Genomic DNA, 16,742 nt, shown 5'->3' with positions numbered 1-16,742 from the left:
TGGCGACCCTATGAATAGGGTTTTCATGGTAAGCAGTATTCAGAGGAGGTTTACCATTGCCTTCCTCTGAGGCTGAGAGGCAGTGACTGGCCTAAGGTCACCCAGTGAGCTTCGTGGCTGTGTGGGGATTCGAACCCTGGTCTCCCAGGTCGTAACCCACTGACCTCAACGATGTTTACTTCTGCAATCCAGTACTGTAAACACTTACCTGGGAGTAAGTCCCACTGAACAAAATGGGGCTTACTTCTGAGTAGACACATATTGGGTTGCAGCCTAAGGCGTTCAGTTACTCGTCCTCTGCGCCTTCCAGGTCCACTGTCTCCACGATTTAACCCGAATTAAAAAAGGTGGGGTGGGGGGCCAGGTGCACACGTGTGCTGCGGACCGGCGAAGGCAGGAAATAATCAAGGGGATGGAGCGACTCCCTTATGAGGAAAGGTTGCAGCATTTGGGGCTTTTTAGTTTAGAGGAAAAGGCGGGTCAGAGGAGACATGATAGAAGTGTATAAAATTATGCATGCCATTGAGAAAGTGGATAGAGAAAAGTTCTTCTCCCTCTCATAATTCTAGAACTCGTGGACATTCAAAGAAGCTGAATGTTGGAAGATTCAGGACAAACAAAAGGAAGGACTTCTTTACTCAGCGCATAGTTAAACTATGGAATTTGCTCCCACAAGACGCAGTAATGGCCACCAGCTTGGATGGCTTTAAAAGAAGATTAGACAAATTCATGGAGGACAGGGCTATCAATGGCTACTAGGCGTGATGGCTGTGCTCTGCCACCCTAGTCAGAGGCAGCATGCTTCTGAAAACCAGTTGCCGGAAGCCTCAGGAGGGGAGAGTGTTCTTGCACTCTGGTCCTGCTTGCGGGCTTCCCCCAGGCACCTGGTTGGCCACTGTGAGAACAGGATGCTGGACTAGATGGGCCACTGGCCTGATCCAGCAGGCACTTCTTATGTTCTTATGTACACCTAAGAAATATTGGAGGTCGCTGATGGCTGATTGCCATAAGTCGTAATTGATGTGAAGGCACATAAACAACAATGGAAATGTGCTGCCTTCAAGTCAATTCTGACTTATGGCGACCCTACGAATAGGGTTTTCATGGTAAGAGGTATTCAGAGGTGGTTTACCATTGCCTCGTTCTGAGACTGAGAGGCAGTGACTGGCCCAAGGTCACCCAGTGAGCTTCATGGCTGTGTGGGGATTCGAACCCAAGTCTCCCAGGGAGTAGTTCAACACTTTAACCATTACACCACACTGGCTCTGTAAACACAACAACAAGCCTTAAACCGGGTCAAGGTAGGGGCTGCGCCTGCACATTGCAGACCTCGCCTGCGGAGGGGGGGGGAGGAAGGCCGCTGTCTCTTTAAGCCGCTTTCCCTTCGCCTTTTTCCGCTTTCGGGCCCTCCCGCGCTGCTTTCTGCAGCCGGCGAAGATGGCTGGGATTGGCCGGGGATGGCGGCGCTTCGGGTGGGCGGCGTGGACGGGGCTGCGTGTCGCGGGCCAGGCTCTGGGGGCTGCGGGCCGGGCGCGGTGCATTGCTTCCTGCGGCGCAGGCAGCTGGGGGCGCGGCTGGGCGAGGGCGGGGAGCCGGCCGCTGCTGGGGGCTGCCTTCGCCCTGGGGGGCACCCTGGGCGTTTACCAGACTCTGCAATGCCGCTTCCGAGGGCAGGAGCATCGGGCGGAGCGAGAGGTGGCAAAGGTAAGGGGAGCCAGCACTGACTGGCAGCAGCTCTCCAGGGCAGTAGTCAAGTGGCAAATTCAGAAGTGCAGGGTCCCGTCATGATAGTCACAGCCACACCCCCTCCCCTTTTTTCATTGTTGGATTGAGCGTGAGGTCCTTCTTAATGCCTTGTTTTCTCCCACAACAGACATCCCTAGGAGCTGATAGGCACCAACGGGGAGAGAGTTAGCTGCTGAGAAGAGTCTTCTTAGTGGGTGACTCAACTCCTTTCACTCTGATTGGCTCCTGTCAGCAGGAAAGGAAAAGGAAGCATGGCCAATACACTCTCCTTTCATGCTGATTGTCTTGTAGGATGCTGAACACATAGGGATCCTGCTCCCGAAAAAGTAAAGGGTCTAAGACCCCCTCAAGACCCTTGACGACTACACCCCTGCTCCAGGGTTTCAGGCAGGGAGTCGCTTCAAGCCCAAGCTACCTTGAGATGCTGCCGGGGGGGGGGGAAGAGGACGTGGGGCGTGCAAAGCAGATGCTCCGCAGCAGAGTTATGGCTCATTAGCTAAAGAAAGATTCCAGTCCACATGATTTTGTGTTTGCTTGTTTTTATTTATTATTACAGTAGGTTGCTGATTTATAGGGTCGCCATAAGTCGTAATCAACTTGAAGGCGCGTAACACACACGCAGTGGCATATTCAGAAGTGCAGGGTCCCTTCATGATCGTCACAGACACATACCTTTTTGTTGCTGCAGTGTTGAGAATGAGATCCTTGTTAATATCTTCTCTCATTGCCGGTCCTCGACCTTAATAAATTCTATTCATATCATTCATATCAATATCTTCTCTCACAACAACAGATGTTCCTAGGAGCCAAAAAGCATGAAAAGGGAGTGTTAGCTGCTGAGAAGAGCTACACAAACAAGCAAGCCTGGCAAGGTCAGGGGAAGGCATCTATTGGGTCATAGCCTGAGCAGGATGACTGCCATATAAATATATTGAGAGGGGGAGAGGAGAGAGAAATTAAAAAGTGGATCCGTAATTGCGTGTTTGGGCTAAATGTTCTCGGTCTGACACGCGTGAAAACTGCCAATATAACATATTGGTGGTCTTCAGTTGGTGACTCTGGAGTTGCTGCTGTCTTGCAAGCTGATCTATGGTGGGTTGCAACAGCAGTGCCACCGTACAAATAAATGTGTTGTTTTATTTAATTTAAAAACTTTTCTGTGCTGTCATTTAGGGTCAAAACCCTCCTAAGGCGGTTCACATAGAATAAAAAAAAAGTTAAGCATGAAGCCCTGCAATGTCCCATTCCTTTAAAATGTAGCCATTGAAAACAGCAGTTTAAAACACTTAACAATCGAGCAACACACTTCTGTTCTTATGTGCCTTCAAGTCAATTTTGACTTACGGCGACCCTATGAATCAGCGACCTCCAAGAGCATCTGCCATGAACCACCCTGTTCAGATCTTATAAGTTCAGGTCTGTGGCTTCCTTTATGGAATCAATCCATCTCTTGTTTGGCCTTCCTCTTTTTCTGCTCCCTTCTGTTTTTCCCAGCATTGCTATCTTTTCTAATGAATCGTGTCTTCTCATTATGTGTCCAAAGTATGATAACCTCAGTTTCATCATTTTAGCTTCTAATGATAGTTCTGGTTTAATTTGTTCTAACAACCAATTATTTGTCTTTTTCACGGTCCATGGTATGCACAAAGCTCTCCTCCAACACCACATTTCAAATGAGTGGATTTTTCTCTTACCCGGTTTTTTCACTTTCCAGCTTTCACATCCATACATAGAGATCAGGAATACCATGGTCTGAATGATCCTGACTTTAGTGTTCAGTGATACATCTTTGCATTTGAGGACCTTTTCTAGTCCTCTCATAGCCGCCCTCTCCAGTCCTAGTCTTCTTCTAATTTCTTGACTATTGTCTCCATTTTGGTTAATGACTATTGATAATCCTTGACAAGTTCAATGTCCTCATTGTCAACTTTAAAAAATTTAAACGTACTGCCTTCAAGTCGATCCCGACTTATGGCGACCCTATGAATAGGGTTTTCATGAGGCTGAGAGGCAGTGACTGGCCCAAGGTCACCCAGTGAGCTTCATGGCTATGTGGGGATTCAAAACCTTAACCACTACGCCACACTGGCTCTCACTCACAAATCTTCTGTTGTCATTACTAGTTTAGTCTTTTTGACATTCGGCTGTAGTCCCGCTTTTGTGCTTTCCTCTTTAACTTTCCTCTGTTTCAAATCATTACTGGTTTCTGCTAAGAGTATGGTATAGTCTGCATATCTTAAATTATTGATATTTCTCCCTCCAATTTTCACACCTGCTTCATCTGCTCCAATCCCGCTTTCCGTATGATATGTTCTGCATATAGATTAAACAAATGGGGTGATAAAATACACCCCTGTCTCACCCTTTCCAATGGGGAACCAATCGGTTTCTCCATATTCTGTCCTTACAGTACAACACACTTCTATAAACCAGTTTATAGTGTTTGTAAGGCCCATTCTGTACTGTACTTTTAGAGCAACATTATACCACTTTAAACAGTCATGGCTCCCTGCAAAGAACCATGGGAACTGTAGCTTGTGAAGGGTGCTGAGAGTTGTTAGGAGATCTCCCTATTCCCCTCACAGAGCTACAATTCCCAGAGTGGTTTAACAGTCACTTTGAAAATTGTAGCTATGTGATGGGAATTAGTTCTTGTGTTCACCAAAGTGGCTAGTCAGATGCTGTCAGGAAGCCTACAAGTAGAGAACAAAAGCAAGAGCCCTTTCCTGCTGTTGCTGCCCAGCAACTGATATTTGGGGTAGACTGCTTCTGAATATGGGGCTCCACTGTTGGTGATAAGAACTGTGTTTTTTGGAGGCATTTTTTAATATATATTTATAGTGATACACATGTTGGGTGTTCTCCACCTGTTCAGCTCCCAGAGGACAGCCTGCAGTTGACCCTCTACCAATATAAGACCTGTCCTTTCTGCAGCAAGGTCCGCGCTTTCCTAGATTATCACCAGCTGCCGTACGAAATTGTGGAGGTGAATCCGGTCATGCGGCAGGAGATTAAGTTCTCCACATACAGAAAGGTGCCTATTCTCCTTACCAACACTGAAAGCACACTGGTGAGTTTCTGGACTGGCCAGTAGCCATCTGAGCATCCTTGATTTATTCTATCTGATGTGGCCTGTTCTGGGGGGTGGACATAAGTTTATTATTTATTTGTTTATTTAGACTATTTCTATACTGCTTAATATATAAAAAGATCTCTAAGTGGTGTACAGAAAAGTAAAACAACTGCAATGAGTATTATAAAAAATGTACAACCATAATTGGGTTTAATGTTTTAATGATTTTATATATATTTTTGAATTAGGGATTTTTATATTTTAATGATTGTGTAGTGTTGTTTTCATACTTGTAAACCCTTTTTAAAGCCTATTTTGGCATTATGTGGTACATGAATATATTGGGTTGTATCCCCTGCAAATCCTATTTGGAGTAGACTCATTGAAATGAATGAACCTCAGTTAGTAGTGTTCATTTCCATGGGGTCTACCCTGAATAGGACTAGCAGTGGGTGCAGCCTGTTACCTCCCAGTAACTGGATATTGAACTTATGCGTGCCCAGCTGATGCTCAAGTCACTGAATTCCAGATGCGTCGCACGGGAGCACACCATCCTTAAGAGGTTTATTTCAGAAAACCACCACCTTCATGTCTGTGGAAGAAGATGCTGCTGGGATTCTTTATTGCTGATTTATCATTTATATTCCTCCTTTCCTCCAAGGAGATCTCCCTCCCCTCCCCGTTTTATCCTAACAACAACCCTGTGAGGTAGCTTAGGCTGACGGACAGTGAATGGTCCAAGATTACCCAACAAGCTTCACGGCTATGTGGGGATGTGAACCCTCGTTTCCCAAGTCCCAGTTACCACTCTAATCACTATAGGATCTATTGCCTTGGGAGTCTGATGAACCCTTAATTGACCAGGCTTTTTTATTTGTTGAGTGCCTTCGAGTGATAGCTCACTCGTTCCACTTGAAGTTATTAATGACAGGTGTGCCAATAAATAATTAGTTTGCAAGCATTTATTTTTATGTATCTGATTTATATCCAATTTTCACTGTAAGGAGCCTCAAAGTTTCTACCAAAACAATTAAATGCATTACAATAGAGGATCAAAATAGCAGTAGCGTAGGAAGATGATACCTCTTCTAGGTTTTGTATCCAAGCAAATGGATCTAGTTTTTGTGTGATTCTGTTTTTCCTCCCCAGCAACTGAATGACTCTTCAGTGATCATCAGTGCAATGAAAACCTACCTCATTTCCAGGTAAGGGAATATTCTGCTGTGGCTCTGTCCTCCCACCCAGTACAGAGTGGACTTTGCCTACCAAAAGCAACTGTTGACAAGTCAACAACAAAAAATGCAGTTGAGCGTACCTTTGTTATTAGCTGTGTAGGGAATGGCCAAACTCTGTGCTTTCAGGGGTGCTTCTTGGCTCCTAGATGCCATCTCAGAGGGGAAGATGTGAAGTGATACATGGGAGTATATCTTGCTTCAAGTCAGATCATTGGCCACCTACACTGACCGGCAGCACACCTGTAGGGTTTCATTCTCTTCCAGCCCTACCTGGAGATGCCAAGGACTGAAGGGGAGACCATTTGTATGCAAAGCAGATGCTCTGCCACTGAGCTATGGCCCTTTCCATAACGTTAAAAGTAAAGGTTCCAGTCCTTATTGTTCTGAATGAAGGGCTGATTTAAATAAGACATGGGAAGCGGCCTTAGTATAAGACTCCTGGTGTGTCTAACTCATTGTTGCTTGTACTGACTGGTAGCAGCTCTAGGGTTCAGACTGGGGGCATTCCTGTTCCTACCTGGAGACGCTAGGCAGATACTCTACCACTGAGTGATGGGACTAACAGGTATTGGCAGGGGGGGGCTTGGCAGCTGGTCATTTTGGAGGCGTTCAGGGCTTTGGCCTACCAGCTCCTTCCGTTCCCTCAAGCCTAGTTGCTGATCAGGGGTTGTTTAATTTCTCCTTCGTTATTTATTTATTTATTTATTTATTGGATTTCTTAGCTGCTCATCTGGCTGGCTACCCAGCCACTCTGAGCGACGTACAAAGCAAAAAACATACAAAACATCAAAAACACCAAAACACTAAGCAAGAAAGCTAAACAATAACATAGAGACTAACTCAGAATAGAATAGTAGAGTTGGAAGGGGCCTATAAGGCCATCAAGTCCCACCCCTGCGCAATGCGGAGAAAAATTACAACGGTAAACTTAAAAGTGTGAAGCATTGTAAGTAATTGGTCAAAAGAGCTCTGGGAGTAGCTCTTTTAAGTCACCGAGGCTTCAGACCAATCCACGCTTCCCTGGGATCTAGTCCCATTGAAGTCAATGGGACTTACTTTTGAGGAGACATGTACAGAATTGTGCCGCGAATACCTGAAGATCTGGGTGGTATGTGAGGCTTTTCATGATGAGTTTAAAGTGGGGTTGGGGTGTAGTTTCAGGCCGAGGGCCACATTTCCTCAAGGACAACGTTCCGGGGGCTGCATGCAGCTTTGGATGGGGCTGGAAGACATAACTCATACCTTTGTCCAGTAGACGACATTCCAACTGTGCAAAAGTCAGATGCATTATCACAGTTCAAGGAAATCTTTTAGCCCTGCAAAAGCACTTGGGAAGGGCCGGTGAGGTGTGTACTGCCCTGGAGAGAGCCCCAGAGGCTGGATAGAGGTGCCTGGATGGGACATTTGGCCCTCGGACCTGAGGTTCCCGATCCCTGACTTAAAGGAATAAGGCTGGGCCAGAGGGCAGGGCATGTTGCCAGCCTCGCTGGCTGTCCACTAGAACAGTCAACAGCTGTAAATGCAGGCTACTCTGCTTTCCACTACCTGTGTGTTGAGCATACAACATATTTAGGAATTGTACCTACCGCTGTGACTATGAAGCTGCCTTGGGCGAGGTTAGAGTATTTTCCCAACATGGCAGTGCCTCTCCAGGGTCGGAGGCAGAGGGATTTTCATGCCATATGCTACCCCGGGGGCATATCTGAAGATGCCAGGATGGTGGACTCTCCGACATTGGAGGCATTCAAGAGGCAGCTTGACAGCCATCTGTCGGGAATGGTTTGATTTGGATTCCTACATTGAGCAGGCGGTTGGACTTGATGGCCTTATAGGGCCCTTCCAACTCTACTACTCTACGATTCTATGAACCTGTCACCTTCTGCGGGCAAAAGGGCTGCATGTGCTCAAAGCCTGTTGTATGGTCCTTCCACAGGATGGAAGTAGCTCCAATTATTAGGTATGTATTCAAGTAAATAAAATGTTTTCTTTAGTTGTCGCGTTTATATGCTGACCAATCACAGTGTTCTCTGGGTAGCTTAAGGGTATCAGTACATTTTTAGATGCCTCTCTTGAAATAGCAAAATTAAATAGAATGTATTTACGAGAGTGGGAAAAATAAAAAGATCTTTGCTGATTGCTGAAATGATGCCAGAGCAATGGGCCCGATCCACTGAGAACTTCGCTCACCCAAGCCCAACATACTACATCTTGCCTACTCACCTTATCTGTTTGGTTAGAATTGGCCTAAAATGCAGCCATTTCAGGATATGTTATCTTAGAACTCCTCTCTTTCTATCGCTTTCCTTGGGAGAGGGGGTGGTGGAAGGCAGGGTGAGAGATCAGTTTTTAAAAAAACAAAAACCTTCTGCTTTCTCCTTCCTAGGAAGAATTTGGAACAGATTGTGTCATACTACCCTGCTATGAAAGCAATAAATGAGCGGGGCAAGGAGGTGACAGAGTATGGCAACAAATACTGGCTTATGTTGGATGAAAAAGAGACTCTGTGTGTTTATCCTGTCAAAGAAGCGAGGGTGTAAGTATTTACCCCCCCTTTCCCTTTACACCACAGTCCTGATCGTACTGCCTCTGGGTAGTTCATGATAAAAATGTATAAAGTTATGCATGGCATGGAGAGAGAGAGAAGAGTTTTCCTCCCTCTCTCGTAACTCTAGAATTCGTGGACATTGAATGAAGCTGAATGTTGGAAGATTTAAGGACCTCTTTGTGTAGCAGGAGACAGTGATGGCCACTACCCTGGATGGCTTTAAAAGAAGATTAGACAAATTTGTGGAGGATAAGGCTATCGGTGGCTACTAGCCATGATGGCTGTGCTCTACCTCCATGGTTGGAGGAAGTATGTTTCTGAATTCCAGTTGCTGGAAACTGCAGGAGGGGAGAGTGCTCTTGCAGTCAGGTCCTGCTTGCGGGCTTCCCAGAGGCATCTGGTTGGCCACTGTGAGGACAGGATGCCAGACTAGATGGGCCACTGGCCTGATCCATCAGGCTGTTCTTACGCTCTTTTGCCTCATGGCTGCGATTGTTAAAGAAAAAATAGTCATGCAAGCTGCCCTTCTGATGTATATGTGTTGTTTGACAGCTGAACTGTATGTTCAGAAAAAATCAGTTTGACAGTTTGATTGAATGCTACCCTGTGCCAAAAATTGTGGGGGGGAAGGGCTAGGCTAGGATGCTTCTCAGTTATGCATTGCTTTCGACTGTTACAATGAAATTCTTGACACTGATGAGCATTCGGTTATACAGTTTCACCCATCTCTGCTCTGAAGTGGTAGAGTCTCTTCACAGGGAGAGACTGTACCATGGGCTTATCTGAACCTGCTCAAGCAGACTTTTTCCCCAAAGTCTTGTGCTGATCTACTCTGAAGTTGTGTTTTGGAATTTGGGAGTATTCAGTGTGATGCACTTCAGACGTTGTTGGACTCCAACACCCATCAGCCTGTTGGAAGTGAGGCAAGAGCAACTCCTGTTTTGTTCTTTTGTTTATGTTCCAGAAGGGAGATAGAGTGAGGGTCCTCCAGATGGATAGGCTTGTGTACCTTTACCTGTGATGCTCTGACTGACTTCCTTCTGGCTACTTGACTGTTACGTCTTTATGGAAGCTTACCTGCCCCTCCTCCTTCCGCCCTTTCTTCTTCTCTTCTTCAACTGTGTGGGAGAGAGGAGACACCTTTTGTATCTGCTCTCTCCCAGCCATGAGGCTAACTCACCTGGGCGTTATGCCTCCAACTCAGTTAGTTAGAACTAAGTATGCTTTTCTATCTACTGTGTATTTCTATAAATAAAGTAGCTTTTCTTATTTTACTGGGTCTTAAGTCTCAGTGGTCCTGATGCAGGGTAAAAGCCTGCTTTCTTAGGTAAATGCACACACACGCTGGCACACTTGCATTTCAACATCCGCTGTTACTTGCTGCTGCTGCTGCTGTGCTGCTTTAAACTAAATTTAGCGCACACAAACAGCAACACAGCCCCATCCAGCATGACCAGTGGTTAGGGATGATGGCAGTTGTAGTCCCAACAACATCTGGAGGGTCCCAAGTTGGCTACTCTGCTTCTGAGGTGAGAAGGGAGCTGATCTGTGTTTTTGTCTTGGCAGGAAGCCATAGTTTTAAGGTGCTTTTCATCCTGGTGGCACCATTTGTCTCCCTCCCCCCCCCCGCCATTTACCCAGTTATTCACCCCCAATCCTATGTACCAAAAAGTTCCACCTTTTCCTTGCTTGATTTCAGGGAGGAAATGAAGTGGAGGAAATGGGCAGATGACTGGCTGGTGCACCTCATCTCACCCAACGTTTACCGCACAGTTGGTGAGGCCCTGGCGTCTTTTGACTACATCGTGCGTGAGGGCAAATTTGGCACGGTGGAAGGCTTCTTTGCCAAATATGTGGGGGCGGCTGCCATGTTCTTCATTAGCAAAAGGCTAAAGGCCAGGTTGGTGCTTCCGAAATAGTAATTTTACAGGCTCAAGTGCGTAACTTCTTCATTTGTCTTTTACTTTTTTTACTTTGAGAACATCTGGACTGCTATTGGTTGCTGGAATTCTGTGATATTGTTTCCCCTTCTTTGTTTGCTCTTGACCAAGTTATTAATCTTAACATCTTGCACGTCTTCAAAAAGAAGGAGGGGTCTTGGAGGGCCTTATTGAAGGCTGCAAGATGGTGCTTCAGCACTATCAATTTTGTGTTGCTGAATAATCAGGGAGCACATTTTTCTCCTGTATAACAGGTGTGGGGAGCCTTTTGCCTCTTCAGATGTTGCTGAACTACACCTCCCATCATCCCATTGGCTTGCGGTGGCTGATTGGAGTTGTAGGTGTTGGTGTTTGGACCCAACATAGGTCATCAATGTCTGTAGGTTTCCCACACCTGTTTTATTATTTATTTATTAAATGTATATCCCGCCCTTTCTCCCAGGAGGAGCCCAATAGTATACTATTATATACTAATAGTAAACTCCGAGAATGAGTGTGGATCCTGATCTAGCCAAAATGGCACTGCCCATGCATGAGAGAGAAATCTCAGCATGCTGAGGGAAACCCCAAGGTTTGTAAAAAGGGGGGGTGGGAATCCAAACTGCCTCATTTGCATGTTCAGTGGCTACAATGATGGCTGATCATTGTAGGGTGTAATCCTCTTTATTTTATTTATTTATTTATTCAATTTATATACTGCCCCATAGCCGAAGCTCTCTGGGCGGTTTTACAACAGGTAAAAAACATCTGACATACAATTAAAACCTCATATTAAGCAGTTTAAAAATAAATTAAAAATATCAGGAATTAAAACATAATTAAACACACGCTAAAATGCATATTAAATACTACTTTAACATTTAGAAGCAGTGTAACAGTACTGTGAGATTGTTTCAATGGGTACATTGTTATGAATTACACTTTAGTGCGCTAATCTTTTCTGTAAGTTGCTTCCTTTGGCTATGGGAAATGATGAATAAATCTAAAGAATTGCTATTTATTACATTTGTATCCTGCCCAAGGAGCCTCAAGTGGCAACCATCAAAATCTTAATACAATTTAAAAGAAAACAAAAACATTTAAAGCATTTAAAAACCATCTGAAAACTTTTAAAGAACATCTAGAATATCTAAAAACATTTAAAAATAATCGCATACCCTTTCAAAATACCCTCTTACTAATTTCAAGGTTACTATGGCCCATATCTGTCATCCGTCTAATGCCTACATTAACTAAACTAATAGGTAATGGGACTGTAATATGTATCTGATTTTAGATTTCCTGTTTTTTAGCCCTAGAGGGCAGGCTCAAATTTTTAAAGTAATGAGTAAGTTTGCTCTTTTTGCAAGCGTGTCAGAACCCAAAGAAATGAAACGGTTTTAAAGCATTCTTTTTTTTTTATCCTGTAGGCACCACCTGCAGGATGACGTCAGGGAAGACTTGTACAAAGCAGCTGATGACTGGGTGAAAGCCATTGGCAAGCACAGGATGTTCATGGGGGGATCCCAGCCGAACCTTGCAGATTTGGTAAGGGCCTGGCCAAGTGGCCATTTGAAACCAGCAATGCTGGCAAGACTTACTGCTCACATCAAGTTCAGACCTCAGAGTAGGCCCATCACTCCACCGCCACCCATATACAGCCCAATCAGAGAGAGCAGAAGGCAGCTGGGGGAATGCTAAAGCCATCTCTTTGTTTTTGTCTTTGCTTGCACGCCGAGGGAAGGCAGGTGTAGGGAGGGTGATCAGTGGGGCCCTTGCAGGGCCTTGGCAGGTGCTGATCATACCAACCCCTGACACCGGCTCTAGTAGAGATGATATGGACAGGCCACAATTTAGCTGCTGAGGCTCATGTGTTACTTCCTTTTGTGTTTTAATCCCCTCTGTTATTTCCTGGCTCAGTGTAACTGTTTCCATTGAGCTTGAATCAAGGGGAAAATTATGGCCCTGGAATGCATGGTTTGCCTCCAGACTGGAATTAGATGCTGCTCTTTGAACTGGGTTTCCATTTCTGGCTTGGAGGCAAACTCTTCTCTGCGGCAAACATCACTTGTCGATTCAGGCAATTGATGACAAGCTGCGGTTATTGCAAACTGGGATGAGCGGAGAAGAAATCTTGAGTGTGTGAGGTTGAGGAGTGAGGTATAGTCCCAATATCAGAGCCAAGCCATCCACAGCTATCATCTTTAAGAAAGATGCAGCGGTAACTAGACCTGCAACAGCTTTTGTCTTCTATAAAGCTTCTGTCTCCAGAGTGAAGGTGGAAGTTGTTCACCTGGAAACGGCTTCCCTCCAGGGAACCTGCTCTCCTTACTTTCAGTTCCATTCATCATTTTATAATGTTGAGTAGTTGACCTACATGCTGGAAAGGAGGCAAAAAGAGGGAGCTTGACTGGTCTGGAGGGCTTTGGAGTACCCTCATATAAGGGAGGCCCAATAATCTGTCCAAAACTCTTACAAAAGAACCTACCTATCGGATTGGCCCCATGGGAAACAAGGTGCAGGGCTAGTCTGATCCAGCACAGCTGCTTTGATGTTTTTATGTCTGAGTCTTTATTATCAATCCTACTTCTGAACATCCCTGGGGAAGGGCCATAGCTCAGGTGAAGAGCATCTGCTTTGCATGCAGAAGGTCACAGGTTCAGTCCCTGGCATCTCAAGGCAGGGCTAGGGGAGACTGTCTGGAATCCTGGAGAGCTACTGCCACTCAGTGTAGACAGTGCTAAGCTAAATGGGCCATTGGCCTGACTCTATATAAGGCAGCTTCCTATGTTCTTGCATTTTTTAGTTAACAGATGCTGGGGATTGAAACTGCAAAGCTTGTGTTCTCCCTCTCAGCTTGAGTTCCTCTTCATAGCCTGCCTTCTTCCCACGAGTTTTGCAAGCATCTCTCTTGCTTTGTCCGCACAGGCAGTGTATGGAATCCTGCGCGTCATGGAGGGCTTGGAAGCGTTTGATGACATGATGACCCACACCAAAATCCAGCCTTGGTACCGTCGTATGGAGGCAGCCATTGGGCAGACTGAAGTTGCCAACTGATGTTACGCTGTGCTTCAGCTGCTAAAAACCTTCATTGCCTTGGAAAAGCTCGCAAAGGAAAGCAGTTTGTTTTAAAAGCATAAGTGAAAGAAATGTCGAAATGGGCATAAAAGGAGCGCCCACCATAGAGCTAGTCAGGGTCTTGGAGAAAGTAGTAGAAGAAAGACATACGGGCAGCTGTTTGTAGAAAGCATTAAGGATATCCTTTTTCATGAATGAATTTTGATTTTAAGGAGGTGAGAACAGCTAAGAGCTGTTTGTATGTCCTTGCTAAAGACTCTTCTGCTTTGAGATTTGGCTTGCAAGTTGCTTTTCCAAGTGTCTAAGTGGGGAACCTTTGGCCCTCCAGATGTTGTTGAACTACAACTCCCATCAGCCTTAGCAAGCATAGCCAATGGCCAGAGATAATGGAAGTTGTAGTTCAGCAACATGTGAAGGCCCCAAGGTTCCTCATACCTGCTGTAAAAGAACCTTGAATGTCTTCCTGGTTATTTTGAAATACTGCAAAATATTTGCTTGGTCCTGAAATGGGTGGAAAAAGTGGATACGTTTCAAGGGTTTCATCCCAATGATGGAAAAGAGGCTGCAAGTTTATGGGACATGGAGCCCTTCCCATTCTTGAGAGTGAATGGAACTGTATTTGGCTGATCTCTAAGCGTCTTTCTCCAGAGTCTTTATGGTATCTGGGACTTCTTTGTTAGTAGACTGTTGAACTGGAGAGAGATTAACACAAACTATTACAAATAGTTATGCAATATTTATTCGAAAGGGAACGGGAAATGTGTCTCTTGGCTAGAAAAATGGCTTTCTGGGAAACAATGAGGTCTAGTAAATCCTTAACACCCACTGTCCGTCAAAGGGACGCCTTGGATGTGAACAAAATTCCTACACGAAAGGCTTCCTTGTAAAGAAACAATGTGGCATACATGTGGATTGTAATATGTGATGACTGACTGCAGGTATGATGATCTGCACATAAGCAATGATCTCATATTGCAGTTTGTACACTTGTCAAATGTGAATTCCTAGGAGGAAGTGCTTTCTTGGCGTAAAGTGTAAAGCAGTCCTAACACATAGGAGGGGGCATGTGCAAGATCTGTTCTTAAGTGTGTTTAACGGCTTTGGCTCACTTGGCAAAGCCTGGGTGAAGAGTGAGGAGTTTTTGGTAGTGCATGGGCAGCGTCCAGACAGAACTATAGTTACCTTAGTTCTTTAGAGGGGGAGGGAAAGGGGGAGACAGGTGACAACCTAATTTAAAACTCAATCAAGTTTGTAGGATAAAGTGTCTTCAAGTTAGTTTGGCCTTATCTCCAGTAGAGCTAAGTAATAATTTGATGTGAATAATGGATTTCAGGCTGCAGTCTTCTGCATACATAGTATCTGGGAGTAAGCATCACTGAACGCAGTAGGATTTTCCTCTTAGTAAATATTCACATAGGGTTGGGCTGTTGACACATTCTGCTTTGTTCAGGAGAGGAATCACGGATCGCACCAAATCATTTTGAGATTATAATCCTAGATGCCTACTCTACAAGTAGCTCTGGTGTAGCTTCCATGCAGAATTGCTGTCTTTTTTGGAATGCAAACTATTTACTTTGGATAAAGTCATGGGTGTCAACTGGGCTACTTTGGAATAAGTGGTTTCTTTTGGTGGTTCAGCTCTCCATACTTTAGAAGCTGATGTGTGCATTAAGTAGACATATCTGATTTGATTGCAGACCAAAACGGTCCCACTGAAGTTAATGGGCTTACTCTAGTGTACATGAACACAGCATTTATTTTTCCAGTACTTTTTCATCTGATAATGTAAATGTCTTCAGGAATGAATCTTGCTTCCTTTCTCTTCCATCTCTTCAAAGCAATCTTCCCCTCTACCAAACATTCAAGTCCAAAACATATTGGCTGTGTTTGCACATAACACTAACCCAGAAATCATGTCTTCTTCATCAATACTGTGTGTAAGCGGCAGGCTGGTGCATGCAGCCTGAGCACTCCCATTTTGCTTTTCGCCAGCAGAGAAAAAAACCATGAAGTGCCTGGCTTAGCGTGATATCCAAAGTTAGGTTTATTGTTTATTTTCACATCCAAAGAAACCATAGTCACCACCTAACTTGAAGCCATGGTTTGTTGTTGTCTCAGTGATCATGGTTTGTTAGGGCAAAACAAACCACATTCCCAGGTTCATATATCGGTCTAAACCAGCTGCTTTGTGGCTCATTTCCCTGATTGTGGATGGCAGGAGTGAAGCTCCGTGCATAGTATGGTATAGTAAGACAGACTTTCTGCTTAGCATTGCATATGAATGCAGCCTTTCCTTCAGAACCAACCTCTGTTGAAATCAGTGAGATTTGTTTTCCTATAATAGGGTTGAATGTTTAGGTTTTAACTTTCCAGATTGCCTGCCTTTCTCCTGCAATAATTCTTCTTTGCTTATGGGGCCATTTCTTGTAGAAACCAGTAACACAAAGGAAGCAGTGGATTGGGGAGGGGGCTGTTGCCTGTTTCTGATGCAGATTTTGCACTTTTTTGCGAAGATGGTTCCACCCTTAATTTTTTTAACCTTGTTCCTTAAACTTGTGTGGTGTGCAAGGTCTTCAGGAATTATGTGGCTTTTTTCTTCCTAGATTATGACAGGAGAAACAATATTTGCAATAAAGTGATTTTACTGTTGCTCTCAGAGCTGGTTGCACTTTTAGTTTTTTCTTTTACTGGAAGTATTTCGGCAGTGAAATATCTGTTTAGTCATAGTAACAGTAACATTTAGTGTTTATTGTGGTTTCCCTTCCCCTTTCACCATAACATCACAGGTGAGCTACAACAGTTTAAAATTCAATATTAAAAATGGTTTGAAACAAATTAGTCACAGGAATAGCGTGAGTCCTGAAAATGTACAGTTGACACCTGTGCATCTTCAGTATATGATGGAAGCTATATGATGCACCTCTGTGGGGAAGGAACTCCACACCTAGGAGCTGCCCAGAGAATGGTTTCTCCTGGGCTTACCCCACCACCACCACCTCCACCTCTGAGGGCTGTGGAACTACCATGAGTCCCACCACCAGCTGATCTTAATACCCAAGAGGGTCTTTAAGGGAAGAAGGTTGAGTTTTTAGGTATTTGGGGCCTAAGTTGTTTAGGGCTTTAAACAATAATGTGAGCGCCTTGAG

The 16,742-nt window shown here is 44.7% G+C and overlaps 1 protein-coding gene across 1 annotated transcript; it reads left to right on the top strand.

Annotated features, from left to right (window-relative positions):
* Nucleotides 1-1,412: 1,412 nt before the first annotated feature.
* Nucleotides 1,413-16,254, top strand: PTGES2 (prostaglandin E synthase 2). Its single transcript, XM_061604242.1, has 7 exons — nucleotides 1,413-1,704; nucleotides 4,622-4,816; nucleotides 5,969-6,024; nucleotides 8,438-8,587; nucleotides 10,299-10,499; nucleotides 11,949-12,066; nucleotides 13,447-16,254. The coding sequence occupies exons 1-7, from the start codon at nucleotides 1,438-1,440 to the stop codon at nucleotides 13,573-13,575; spliced, it is 1,116 nt and encodes a 371-aa protein (XP_061460226.1). The 5' UTR covers nucleotides 1,413-1,437; the 3' UTR covers nucleotides 13,576-16,254.
* The last annotated feature ends 488 nt before the right edge of the window (nucleotides 16,255-16,742 follow it).

The sequence above is a fragment of the Rhineura floridana genome, chromosome 20, assembly GCF_030035675.1.
Source record: "Rhineura floridana isolate rRhiFlo1 chromosome 20, rRhiFlo1.hap2, whole genome shotgun sequence".
In the NCBI taxonomy this organism is placed as follows: Eukaryota; Metazoa; Chordata; class Lepidosauria; order Squamata; family Rhineuridae; genus Rhineura; species Rhineura floridana.
The sequence above is the reverse complement of the archived record's forward strand: the minus strand, read 5'-3'. Positions and strand labels throughout refer to the sequence as shown.